Genomic DNA, 12,539 nt, shown 5'->3' on the forward strand with positions numbered 1-12,539 from the left:
CTGGCCTACCTCCTGTAAGTTTAAACTCGGTTCAAGCTAAATTCTCTGCCCCTAAGCCTGTGGCGACATGTGATCGTTCGCTTCACTGCGCGCGAGGTACGCGTCGCTGGTTTTTTTTTGTAATGGCTAGCAGAGGAGAATTATATATATAGATTATATAGCGGTCTAAAATGCTCAATAAAATGTTTCCATTGATCAATTTAGTAATAATAACAATTGAATATTCAATGGTCATCCAAAAGAAAGCTTCCCTGAAAATTTCAGCGCGCTAGCTAACTGGGAAGTGCCAGAAATTTCGATCGCAAGATTTGATTGGAAAGACAAACAAACACACAAACAGAGAAAGCAAGTTAAAGAAAACGTGGGAAAAATGGATTAAAAATCATGTCTATATCCCGAGTTGTCATCCCCCGTAGTGTTAAACAAGAATATTCGAGAAAATGCAGGGGAGATTACTCCAGGCTTATTTATTTTTTTATAACACAATCCAAATTTAAATCTTTAAACATTAATTAATCCATACAATTCATACAATTTTAATTCACATTGCATTGTCACCAAGTCTTGACCCACGCGTCAAAGTTGAACGCAATCGTTCTGGTAGAAGTGGTCAAAATATCGCTCCTCAACTCCGACCCAAAGTAATAAATTGATTTAAAAAGTTAATTATATTGTGAAGGAAAATAATTGCAAGAGTAATTATAAAACACAAATCTATTTCGTAAAAATGTAATAAAATAAACACAATCGGAAGTTTTTATCCTAATCTAATAAGTTTTTAAAAACAACCCTCTAAAATAATTATAGGATTCAAATTCAAGTTTTAGATTACAAAGTGCTTTCATTTTAAATCATTAGATAAACGTCATCAAAAATTGCGTAGCGCATCCATTTCAACATAATGTAAACAATGGCGTGTGTAGGGTAATTTTATGATAATTTCATCTTCCTAGTAATTTAAAAAGAAAAAAAAAATTAAATAACATCGAGAAGCAAACGGCCTCAGACCAATAGTGCGGCATGTCTTTGTTCAACATCACAAGACTAAAACAAGTTGCAGAAGAATTTGTTGGCCGTGTTAATGAACAGGTAAAGACACTTCAAATAGTGTGTTATAGTCTCCTATACTCACGTTTTATAGAGTCATATACTTACTTCCTCTAGTGTCCTTTAGTCACATCCTATATTGTCCTATACTCACGTCTTATAGTGTCCTATACTCACGTCTTATATTGTCCTATATTCACGTCTTATAGTGTCCTACACCTACGTCTTATAGTGTCCTACACTAACGTCCTATAGTGAAATTTATTCACGCCCTATGGTGTCTAATACTCAAGTCCGTTAGTGTCCTATAATGTCCTACATTCACGCCCTATAGTTTCCTATACTCATGTCCTATTGTGTCCTATGGAGTAGTATTCTGACGTCTTACCGTGTCCGATATTGTCCAATACTCACGTCCTACAGTGTCCTATACCCACGTCCTATATTGTCCATTTCTCACGTTCTTTAGTGTCCTATAGTGTCACATCCTCACGTCCGATATTGTCCTATTTGTCACGTTCTTTAGAGTCCTATAGTGTCACATACTCACTTCCGATATTGTCCTATATAGTTCAGGCAATTGGTAGGTTGGCCAAAGCCATAAGGTTTACCTTATAAACACGTACTCAAGTGACCTTACCAAGTTTGACGACATCACTTCGATTATTATGTTTTTACATGGAAAAAAGTATATTTGTCAAATTGTGTCTTTAAAATAGCAGTAAAAAATACTAAACTCAAGCATTAAAAAATTTAGACATGTAATGTTTTATGAATAAACAATATAAAATGATTATGTTGATAACTTAAAAATACGATTTTGCGTAAAAGACTACATTTCAATTTGTTTTCATTGAACCTAAACTATTACCCGATGATTCACTTTGGTACGACGTGATAGTTCAAATATCTCGGAAAAAAACCTTTTTATTAATTGTTTTACTCAAATCTGTGCAGATATATATTTTTAATAAATTCAACATTTTGAAGCAATATGGTATAGTAATATCATATATTTTTTTCCAGGTATTCATATTTGATAATCAGCCAGACTGGAGCCAGCTGCCGTACGACATTTTGCTGCACGTCTTCCGTTACCTGAGCAACAGCGACAAGTACCACGCCGCCCTCACCTGCAAGTCCTGGCTCCGTCCACTTTCAGTGCCGTCCGTGTGGGAGTCCGGAGATTTTATTTTCGCCCCCGAGAGTGATGAGAAAGCGATCACGTTCATGAAAATGACCGGCAAAACGTTACGTCACATCAACGTAGAATGTAGAGCGAGTGGTTGCCATTTGTGTGGTAAGTCACACAAATAGTGGTGGAGGTGTGTGTCTATGTACGAACCAGTCGACTACAAATGTACATGTGTATTTTTTCGTTTTTTAAAGCAAAGAGAGGCCGTGCATCCTATACAGCAAAGCTGTACCAATTTTTGGCCAACTTATTGAACTCACGCAACCATCAAATTTGGACCTTCAAGCTAACCAATATCTGCAGTTTGGAAATCCGTGGCATAGGCGCTAAGTCAAGGTCATTTTCAGAGGTCGCTGAACTCTTGACCAAAGTTTTAGAGGACCAGCAGCAGCTTCGTGTCCTTGACCTCAGCAACAGCCAAAAGTCTGTCAAACACCGTGGCAATGCTTGTTTTACCGTAAATGAAGGTCAGTATGGACAGTCTAACGTTGGGTGTTAACAAGACGTTAAGTGTTAACAAGACATTGGGTGTTAACAAGACGTTAGGTGTTAACAAGACGTTGGGTGTTAACAAGACGTTGGGTGTTAACAAGACGTTAGGTGTTAACAAGAAGTTGGGTGTTAACAAGACGTTGAGTGTTGACCAGGTTTGTATTTAGTTAGATTTTATTGTGGTGGTATCAACAGTCGACCTCATTTCAGTCAGTGGATTGTGGGCTGAGCATTATTATACTTTTAATGCATCGAAAATCAAAACAATAAAATGCTTATTTTTCTCAAAACATGATTAAACTATTTAAAATAAAAATGGAAACTTTACTTAAATATTTCAAGGTATGAAACTGCTGAATGCTGCAAGTAAAAACTGTACCAACACGCTACAGAAACTTGCGATCTACAGGCTCGTTAGCTTGAAAGATTTGACTTTTCTTCCACAATTTCGAAGCGCCATCGCAGGTTTCAGCAAGTTGTCAGGTGGGTTGAACGACGTCATTTTTCAGTTAAAGGATTAGTTTGATTTTGTCTGGTCTTTTTCATTTTTAAAATAGTAAAAATTATTAATAATATTTTCAATAATAAACAAATATTCGTTTTACTATTAAGTAGTATGATAGCTAATGATGGTGGCTATAAATCTACATGGACGTGAGCACTGGTTATCTCTAGTTTTGCATCACTGGGTATAAGGTCAGAAGATTGGAAAACACCTTCAATGTAGCAGTCCATCCAGTTTTAAAACGACACCCACCAGCCGGCTTTGATAAAAAACCTTGACCACCCAACTCTGACAAGATGTTGACCACCAACTATAACAAAAGCCTGACCTAATAAAACCTTGACTACTCAACCCTGATAAAATCTTGACCACCTAGCTGTGATGAGATCTTGACCACCTAGCTCTGATAAGACCTTCACCAAACTCCAACAATACCTTGAATACTTTAGCTCTGACCTTGACTACCAAGCTCTGATAAGATGTTGACCCCCTAGCTCTGATGAGATCTTGTCCATCCAGCTCTGATAAGAACATGATCGCGCAGTTCTCTTAAGACTGACGCTATGTGTACTTAATAATTGACTTGGTTTCTGCTCTAGTCGACTCACCATATGGAACATAACGAGAGACCTTGTGACTTTCAGAACTTGACCTCAGCTACGGTTATTTGGAAGATGACCTGCTGCTCAGCTTAGCCAGGACAACAACCAGCCTGAAGGTGATCACAGTTCGTGTAGACAAGCCCCCAAATCTCGAGAGTAGCACCACCCCTACAGCGTGGGAGAACCTTACAGCGGCTTGTCCTGAGCTCAGAGTCATATTTTGTATCAAACCCAAATCTGTGAGCTGGTGTTTAGTAAAAAAAAAAACCTTCATTATAACAATATTTTAAAAACAAAAAAAATAACTCAGTTTATTTTGCTATTAAATTAAAACTCATATCGGTCTGGTAACCGTTTTAACACAGACGCTTTTAGTAAAGAAGATAAACACGTAGCTTACCTTCTGTTCATTATTTTAGTCAGAGTAACAAGGGACGGCGGTAGAGCAGTAGGCTGTGAATCCGAAAGTCTCGAGTTTTAATCCAGGGTTCAAGTCAGTAGAACTCTGATGGGTACCTAACTCATATTAAGAATTAAAGACGAGTAGGCAAAGTGCTGGCTACATCTCCTTTCATAAGCCTAGATCGATTAACATATGAACTCTACTACATCTGTCCGACAAATCGCTAGACCTATATATATTGTTTATTTTTTAACACTGCGTTACAGAGTATTATTTCCAAGTGGATAAATCACAATTCTATACAGAATTCCAAAGTAAGTCTTGAAAATAATTCCATTCAGGAGTCGTACTTCCAAGACACGACATTGATGCTAACACCATCCATGCCGCTCTATCAAGTCCAGTGGACATCTGGCAGTGTCATCGCTATAGAGAACATAGTGAAGTTCTTTCAACATATGGGACAAAACTTTCAGGTGAGGGGGATCAGCTTCACACTTGGTACAGACCTTTCATTTAGTACATTCACGTTACTGAATGGTAGAAATACAAAGATCCGAGGCGAAAATGCTATTGCCTGGAATCAGCGTTAAATTAATTGAAGTTCCTGAAACTTAATGCAACAACACTCATGATTTTTACAAGCTTTTATTTAACTCACTTCCTCGTAAGTCTGTCGTCAGTCGTCAGTCTGTCTAGATCGAAACGCCGGAGTGAAAATTCGGACACTTCTACTTGACCGATACGATTCACAGTTGACACGTGGGTCAAGACATGAAGACAATGCAATCTGAAATTAAATTTGACTTAATTGGATGCCTAATTAATTTTTTATGAATCAATTAAAATTTGGACCGAATTAGTAGGCATGTCTAGCCAACCACACCACACGCGTTATCACGTTCAATAGCTGCGCCATCACGGTACGTTCAATAGCTGCGCCATCACGTTCAGTAGGCGCGCAATGGTTTTTAGTCATGTAACTCTATTGTAAATAAAACATGTAAAGTACTGAAAAAAAATTCATAAAAAAACGGTTTATAACAAGCTTTTATGTAATAATGCACTAAAAAGTAGAAAATAAATTATAGACTACTATTTAAATAACTATAAAGAAAAGCGTGGGTGTCTTCCTTAACATTAGTAAAGGTATCCAATAGATACTAAAGTGACCCACGCTTTTCTTTATAGTTATTTAAATAGTAGTCTATAATTTATTTTCTACTTTTTAGTGCATTATTACATAAAAGCTTGTTATTAAAACGTTTTTTATGAATTTTTTACTCATATAATTGGTCTGTGTTTGCAGGAAACTTTACATCATCTTGATCTACAAACTGATGTTCGTCTAGACATGGAATGCATTGATACGATATTCAAAAGGTAGGTAAACATTTTATTGTTGTTCTAACTGTGGTTTCAGGCTGTTAAATACATTTGTAGGCTAAAAATGAATTAGTTGTTTGATGTGTAAGTATCAAAACATATGGTCGAGAGTTCTGCAAGATTAAATTCATATATTTTAATAGTTGTATGACTGTTGGATTGGTTAAATCTATGGAGCAAACTTTTGTATGAGATAATCTTATCAGATGAAGTAGAGTTTGTATGTGTATGTTTCTTGAACTCTGTATATGACGAAATGGTTTAGCGTGCACCGTGCCCAACAATTAGACAGGTACCTGAATCACGTTGGGAAGGAGCTGGGTGGAGTAGAGTCAGGTACCCATCAGAGCTGGGTGGACTAGAGTCAGGTACAATCATCGTTTCGTGGGTTGGATTCAGGTACCTTTGAGTCAGGTACCCATCAGAGCTGGTTGTGCTCAGCGACATCCTAGAGTCCCTTTTCTGGACACAAGTACAGTTTGTGTACTACAACATGCTTGGCGTGTCAGATAGGATATGAGGTTCTGATGTGTGTCATACATGTATGTAATGATATTTCTACTCTACCTGTGTGTCCACAGTTTACAGCCGTGCACAAATCTGGACACTTTGTCGCTAGGTTTGAACTGTGAAATGATTGATGACGAGGAGAAGTACACGACAGCCATCAAAGATATTATGACGCGATGTCCGATCTCATGTGACGTCACACTGAACGGTCAAGCAGTCAAATAAAACTCGCCAGTCTGAAACGGTTGGTGGTTTTAGATCGTTATTTAAACACTGTTCTACACAAAATATTTTTTTTTTATTTCTACATAAAAATGTGTCCGTTTAATTATTGGATTTAAAACTTAAAAGTTCAGACTTACAATCAATTTATCAATGTCATGATGAGCCTGATGAAGAGACAACTATGGAAACGTGAAGCTGATTGTGGATGGTTTGTTGAGATCTTAGACAGAGGGTTAGCTCAGGAGCCATAGTAGATGTCAACAGTTCTAGAGCAATAGCATGGATGTCATTAGTTCTAGAACACTAGCAATGATGAAAACAATACCAGAAACGGGGTAGTTCCATCCCTTCCAACGCCACTCGGTGGTTTTAAGTTACCCACACGAGAACAATGTTTGAAAGAAACCCTGGATTTGTATAATAATGATAATAATAATATTTAGAGACCAAAGCAGAAGAAGTAATTTCAAATGCATTTAGAGTGAATCATTTCCCATATTTGAATGTAAACATTGTCAAGGGAAACAATTACAACAATAAAATCTCTTTATAGAAAATATTGTAGAAAGGAATAAAAATAGTAGTTATAATATTTTATTTAAACGTCAAGTAAACAAGTGTACAACAATTTATAGAAAATGTTTTCAAACATTACAAAACGATATACTATCTTCCGCTACTTAGGCTAACAACATTTTTCATTTTACATTCGTACATTGTTTTAATAGTAAGCAATTCCATTACTACAGGTTGAATTTTTTTAATTCACTTTCTTTACTTTTTAGATGTCATTTGAAAGAATGGACCTTATTAAAGTAGATTCAAATGTTTACATTTTAATATGATCCACATAAAAAAATTATCAACTAACTGTCCTTCACAGGACATCAATATTCTGTCATAGGCTCGTGTGAAGCATGGTGTACAGAACTTCGATTAGCCGCATTTAATCTTGTTGATTCAACTAATAAGTCAGGAGACAGAAGTTACACAATTGCAGAAAATAATCGTATAATTTATTAGGGAATATTAGCTTGATGAGTTTAATGGGTGTTAAAAGACATATTTAGCAGAGGATGACTTCTATAGCTATTGCTAGTTTAACTACAGAAAATACATGTTTATAAAATTAATTTAATTAGTCCAATTAGTTTATTTTCTTTAACATTTATTCTGATTTACATTCGTATTCGAAATTATTTTTAGCAATTAATCAATGTTATATATATATATATATATATATATATATATATATATATATATATACACTTTGCTGTTGTTTATATAACTTTCAATTAAAACCATAGTTGAACTATTTTAATCTTAGTTCAATCTAGTGGCCTGAATAGTAAAATACGTACTTTTTAAAAACAGTTTTACATATTTAAAATGTAAACAGTTATATAGCCTACATTCTCGTAGCTTTTGTTTAACAAATAATTAAAAGTTTTAAAAAAGAAAGAAATAATAAATAGGCGTTAGATTTATACACAAAAGTAGTTGTAAAATAATGATTGCATGTAGTTTAAATCTACAATAATTTATTGATTTGTGGTGCTTTGTTTACATTAAGTGCAAGTCGCTATTTACATAGAATTTTAACATTACTTATCAACAGAGAACATCCAATTTAAAAACGTGAGACTCGTTATGAGATAATTACGTGAAAACTGAGCGAATCATCCAGAAGAAGATGTGTGATAAAACCCAGCTACCCAGGCTTGTTTAGAAAATCTTGCCAATGATGTCTTCATAAAACTTGTTGATTTTCTTATCCTGAAATGGAGAGTTAACATTTAAGTATAGTCTTTGTGGTTTTGTAAGGAAACATCAAACATATCTTCTCGACTCTTTTTGTTTTGTTTCAATTAACTTTGTGGACCGATTTATTGTTTTAAAAGAACCAGGAAAAACAAATTCAAACTACAAACTTACCATGAGATGAATTCAACACTGACAATTCACGGTGGGATAAAATCTATTCCCTGACAACTTGCCATGGGATAAAATCAAATCATTGACAACTTTCCAAGGAATGAAATCATATCACTAACACTTACCATGGGATAAAATCAAATCGTTGACAACTTTCCATGGAATGAAATCATATCACTAAAACGTACCATGGGATAAATAGCTTTAGGATAATCTCTCCCATCTGTTCTCAATTTGGATAAATATTGAAACGAATTATGATTATAAAATCGTTTGACAAATTCAAGAAAAACGTTGGTTGCATGCTATAGATTATTACATTTTTAATATAATCATAGACAATTTTCTAAATATGTAACTTTTAACTCATCGAAAGTATTAAAGTGCATGTATACAGTCTTTGTATCGATAGATACAACATGGAACGAAAGGCAGAGCGTTTGACTGACAAAAAGTAAGTCTCGAGTTCGGATCCTGAGCTTAAGTAGAGTGTACTCAGCTCTGATGGGTACTTGGCTGACGTTGGGGAAGGTAACTGTTGATAGGCATCATGCTGACCACACCATCCGTTTAGGCGAGCAATACTTTATCTGGACCATGGACCGTGTGAATTAGTGCTTTACATGTACCAGTATACAACGGTTGTAGCGTCATATAACGATACCATGTGACCAGGACACTGTATCAATATAGCCATTTGTCACCACAGTGTATCAGTATAGCCATTTGTCACCACGGTGTATCAATATAGCCATTTGTCATCACAGTGTATCAGTATAGCCATTTGTCACCACAGTGTATCAGTATAGCCATTTGTCACCACAGTGTATCAATATAGCCATTTGTCATCACAGTGTATCAGTATAGCCATTTGTCACCACAGTGTATCAATCCGATTGAAATGTCGATTCGGGATAAAAAATATCCGTTCTCAATAACATGTTTCGTTTCCGGTTAAATTTGAAGCTGAATTCGTGAGAAAATTTAAGGGAAATTACTCTAGGTTTATTTTTTTGATAGCGCAATAATAAGCATTACTTCATACAGGAAACGTTATTTAAATATTTAAAAATTAATGGACGCGAGCGAGTAAAGCTGCAAAGTATTCGAGAGGCCGTTTAAATATTTTTAAAATCATACACGGCGTCGTTACAATTAATATGGTTATAAAATCCTGTCTGTCTGGGTTTTTTTTCGGAATTTACTAAAGATTGGATGTATTTGTTGTTTTTAATATTTTTGGTAACTAAATAAAAAAAAAGCAAAAACGATTTGGTTTTCACGTGTAATGGCGATATAAACAATGGCATCCTGCTATTTGATAGGCTAAAATAAGTTATATTGTACACATTGTAAGCGCAATAAACCGGGAGAGATCTCCCCTAATATTCTAATATAACACTACGTGGGATGGCAACTCGGGATATAGACAAAATTTTAAACCATTTTGAATTTCTGATTTTCTTATTTCTTCTTAAAAATTATTCGTTTCTGATTTTCTTATTTCATCTTAAAAATATATTCGGTAAATCATACGTTTAAAAACTTCCAATTAATTAATCTATGCCAGGGTACGTTATATGAAGAAATATTTTTTGTTTTATGAATATGTCACGTTACGCTGGTTTAGGTTTTTTTTAGATCTTAAAGAGAGGGTCAGTACTGGGTCTATAGCATGGAGGCGAGCTGTTATACAACAATAGAATGGGGTCCATATTGCTATGATTATAGCATGATGCTATAACTATTGTCTATGTCATTGACATGGTGACGGTCAGGTTCGTGATCGTGGTAAATATTTTGTCTGACAAAATCAAAACTTGAAGGAAGGGAAAATCTAGGTTGACATCATTCAAACAAATGTATATATAAAGGTTACGGTCGCTGTGATGGTGCTTATGGTAACGCTCGTAGTTATTCTTCTTCGTTCTTTATTCAAGTGCTGGAAGGGATCCCCTCCAACACAATTAAGTACATGTGTCAACTGGTTATGTTTGAAGGGATTCCCCTCCAACACAATTAAGTATACGTGTCAACTGGTTATGTTTGAAGGGATTCCCCTCCAACACAATTAAGTACATGTGTCAACTGGTTATGTTTGAAGGGATTCCCCTCCAACACAATTAAGTATACGTGTCAACTGGTTATGTTTGAAGGGATTCCCCTCCAACACAATTAAGTACATGTGTCAACTGGTTATGCGTCATATAGGCTATTGACTACGATTTCCACCCGCTTTTCTTTTTGGATTTGCTTCCATAAGGTTGGTCCAACAAATAACAAACTACAATGCAACAGTTGTTTGATTTTGGAGTTGTCTCTCCTAGATGGGCGGCTGTCCCCAGTTATCGAGACGCAGAATGTCTAAACCCACCTCACCCCCCCCCCCCCCCCAACGAAATAGGATTTATATAGAAAATGTATAATTTTACCAGTGTCGTCCTCCATCTACCGAGAATTAAATCCGTCCCCGCGAAAATATCAAGTGCCCAACCACCCCCCCCCCCCCAGAGCGAAAAAAGGCTGAAAGAAACAATGTCTGCATGATTAAAGTTAGTTTAGCGACTTCTGATAATCTGAAATGTTACATTCCGCGTTTTCAGTTTTTTTAACATTCCCATAATTTGAGTACCGTTTCATTTCGGTAGACAAAATTGTATACAAGTTATACTAATATCATAACCTCTTGATTCTCTAAGATCACAAATGATTTCCGATTACCGAAAGTAGAAGGGCCTACTTAAAGCTTTATCTGATTTCTGCAAAAAGTGCTATAAAGTACATATAATACTTATAATGTACTAATTTTCCACTGCTTATGTTTAGTTATTGGTGCGTACTTTTTTTTCTACTTGTAACAAGCTGTATTATTGTGTATTGTGTTTGGAAAGAATCGAGTGTAGCAGTTGAATATCTGGCCAACTTAATTCGTATTCGATAAATTATTGTCTTTCTTGCTTTTTGGATAGCGCTCAATGAATGGCGTGAGAGAATATAGGCATTATACTCTAGGTGAATGTTGTGTTGAGGGGCCACCGTAAAACAACTATCGAGCCAGCATCCAGCAAGTATTCAGCGCCCATACAGCCACCATACAGCCACCATACAGCCACCATACAGACACCATACAGACTCCATACAGCCACCATACAGCCACCATACAGCCACCATACAGCAACCATACAGTCACCATACAGCCACCATACCTCGAACATACAGCCACCATACAGTCATCATACAGACACCATACATCCACCATACAGCCACCATACAGCCACCATACAGCCACCATACAGCCACCATACAGACACCATACAACCACCATAGAGCCACCATGGAGCCACCATACAGCCACCATACAGACACCATACAGACACCATACAACCACCATAGAGCCACCATACAGCCACCATACAGCCACCATACAGACACCATACAGACACCATACAGACTCCATACAGCCACCATACAGCCACCATACAGCCACCATACAGCCATCTTACAGCATCAATACAGCCACCATACAACCACCATAGAGCCACCATAGAGCCACCATACAGCCACAATACAGCCACCATACAGCTACCATACAGCCACCATACAGCCACCATACAGCCACAATACAGCCACCATACAGCCACCATACAGCCACCATACAGCCACCATACAGCCACTATACAGCCACCATACAGCCACCATATACAGCCACCATACAGTTACCACTCAGCCACCATACAGCCACCATACAGCCGCAATACAGCATCAATACAGCCACCATACAGGCACCATACAGCCACCATACAGCCACAATACAGCCACCATACAGCCACCATACAGTTACCATTCAGCCACCATACAGCCACCATACAGCCGCCATACAGCATCAATACAGCCACCATACAGCCACCATACAGTCACCATACAGCCACAATACAGCCACCATACAGCCACCATACAGCCACCATACAGCCACCATACAGTTACCATTCAGCCACCATACAGCCACCATACAGCCACCATACAGCCACCATACAGCCACCATACAGCATCAATACAGCCACCATACAGGCACCATACAGTACAGCCACCATACAGCCACCATACAGCCACCATACAGCAACCATACAGCCACCATACAGCCACCATACAGCCACCATACATTACAGCCACCATACAGCCACCATACATTACAGCCACCATACAGCCACCATACAGCCACCATACAGCCACCATAAATTA

At 37.0% G+C, this 12,539-nt stretch overlaps 1 protein-coding gene across 1 annotated transcript; it reads left to right on the top strand.

Moving 5' to 3' along the window:
- The first annotated feature begins 3,363 nt into the window (after positions 1 to 3,363).
- Positions 3,364 to 6,365, top strand: LOC131938862 (uncharacterized). The gene is made up of 5 exons (XM_059297086.1): positions 3,364 to 3,388; positions 3,884 to 4,080; positions 4,586 to 4,720; positions 5,554 to 5,627; positions 6,212 to 6,365. The coding sequence occupies exons 1-5, from the start codon at positions 3,364 to 3,366 to the stop codon at positions 6,363 to 6,365; spliced, it is 585 nt and encodes a 194-aa protein (XP_059153069.1).
- Positions 6,366 to 12,539: the final 6,174 nt, after the last annotated feature.

Source organism: Physella acuta, unplaced genomic scaffold (genome assembly GCF_028476545.2).
Source record: "Physella acuta isolate Inbredline_101_S28 unplaced genomic scaffold, ASM2847654v3 ptg000258l, whole genome shotgun sequence".
Taxonomy (NCBI): Eukaryota; Metazoa; Mollusca; class Gastropoda; family Physidae; genus Physella; species Physella acuta.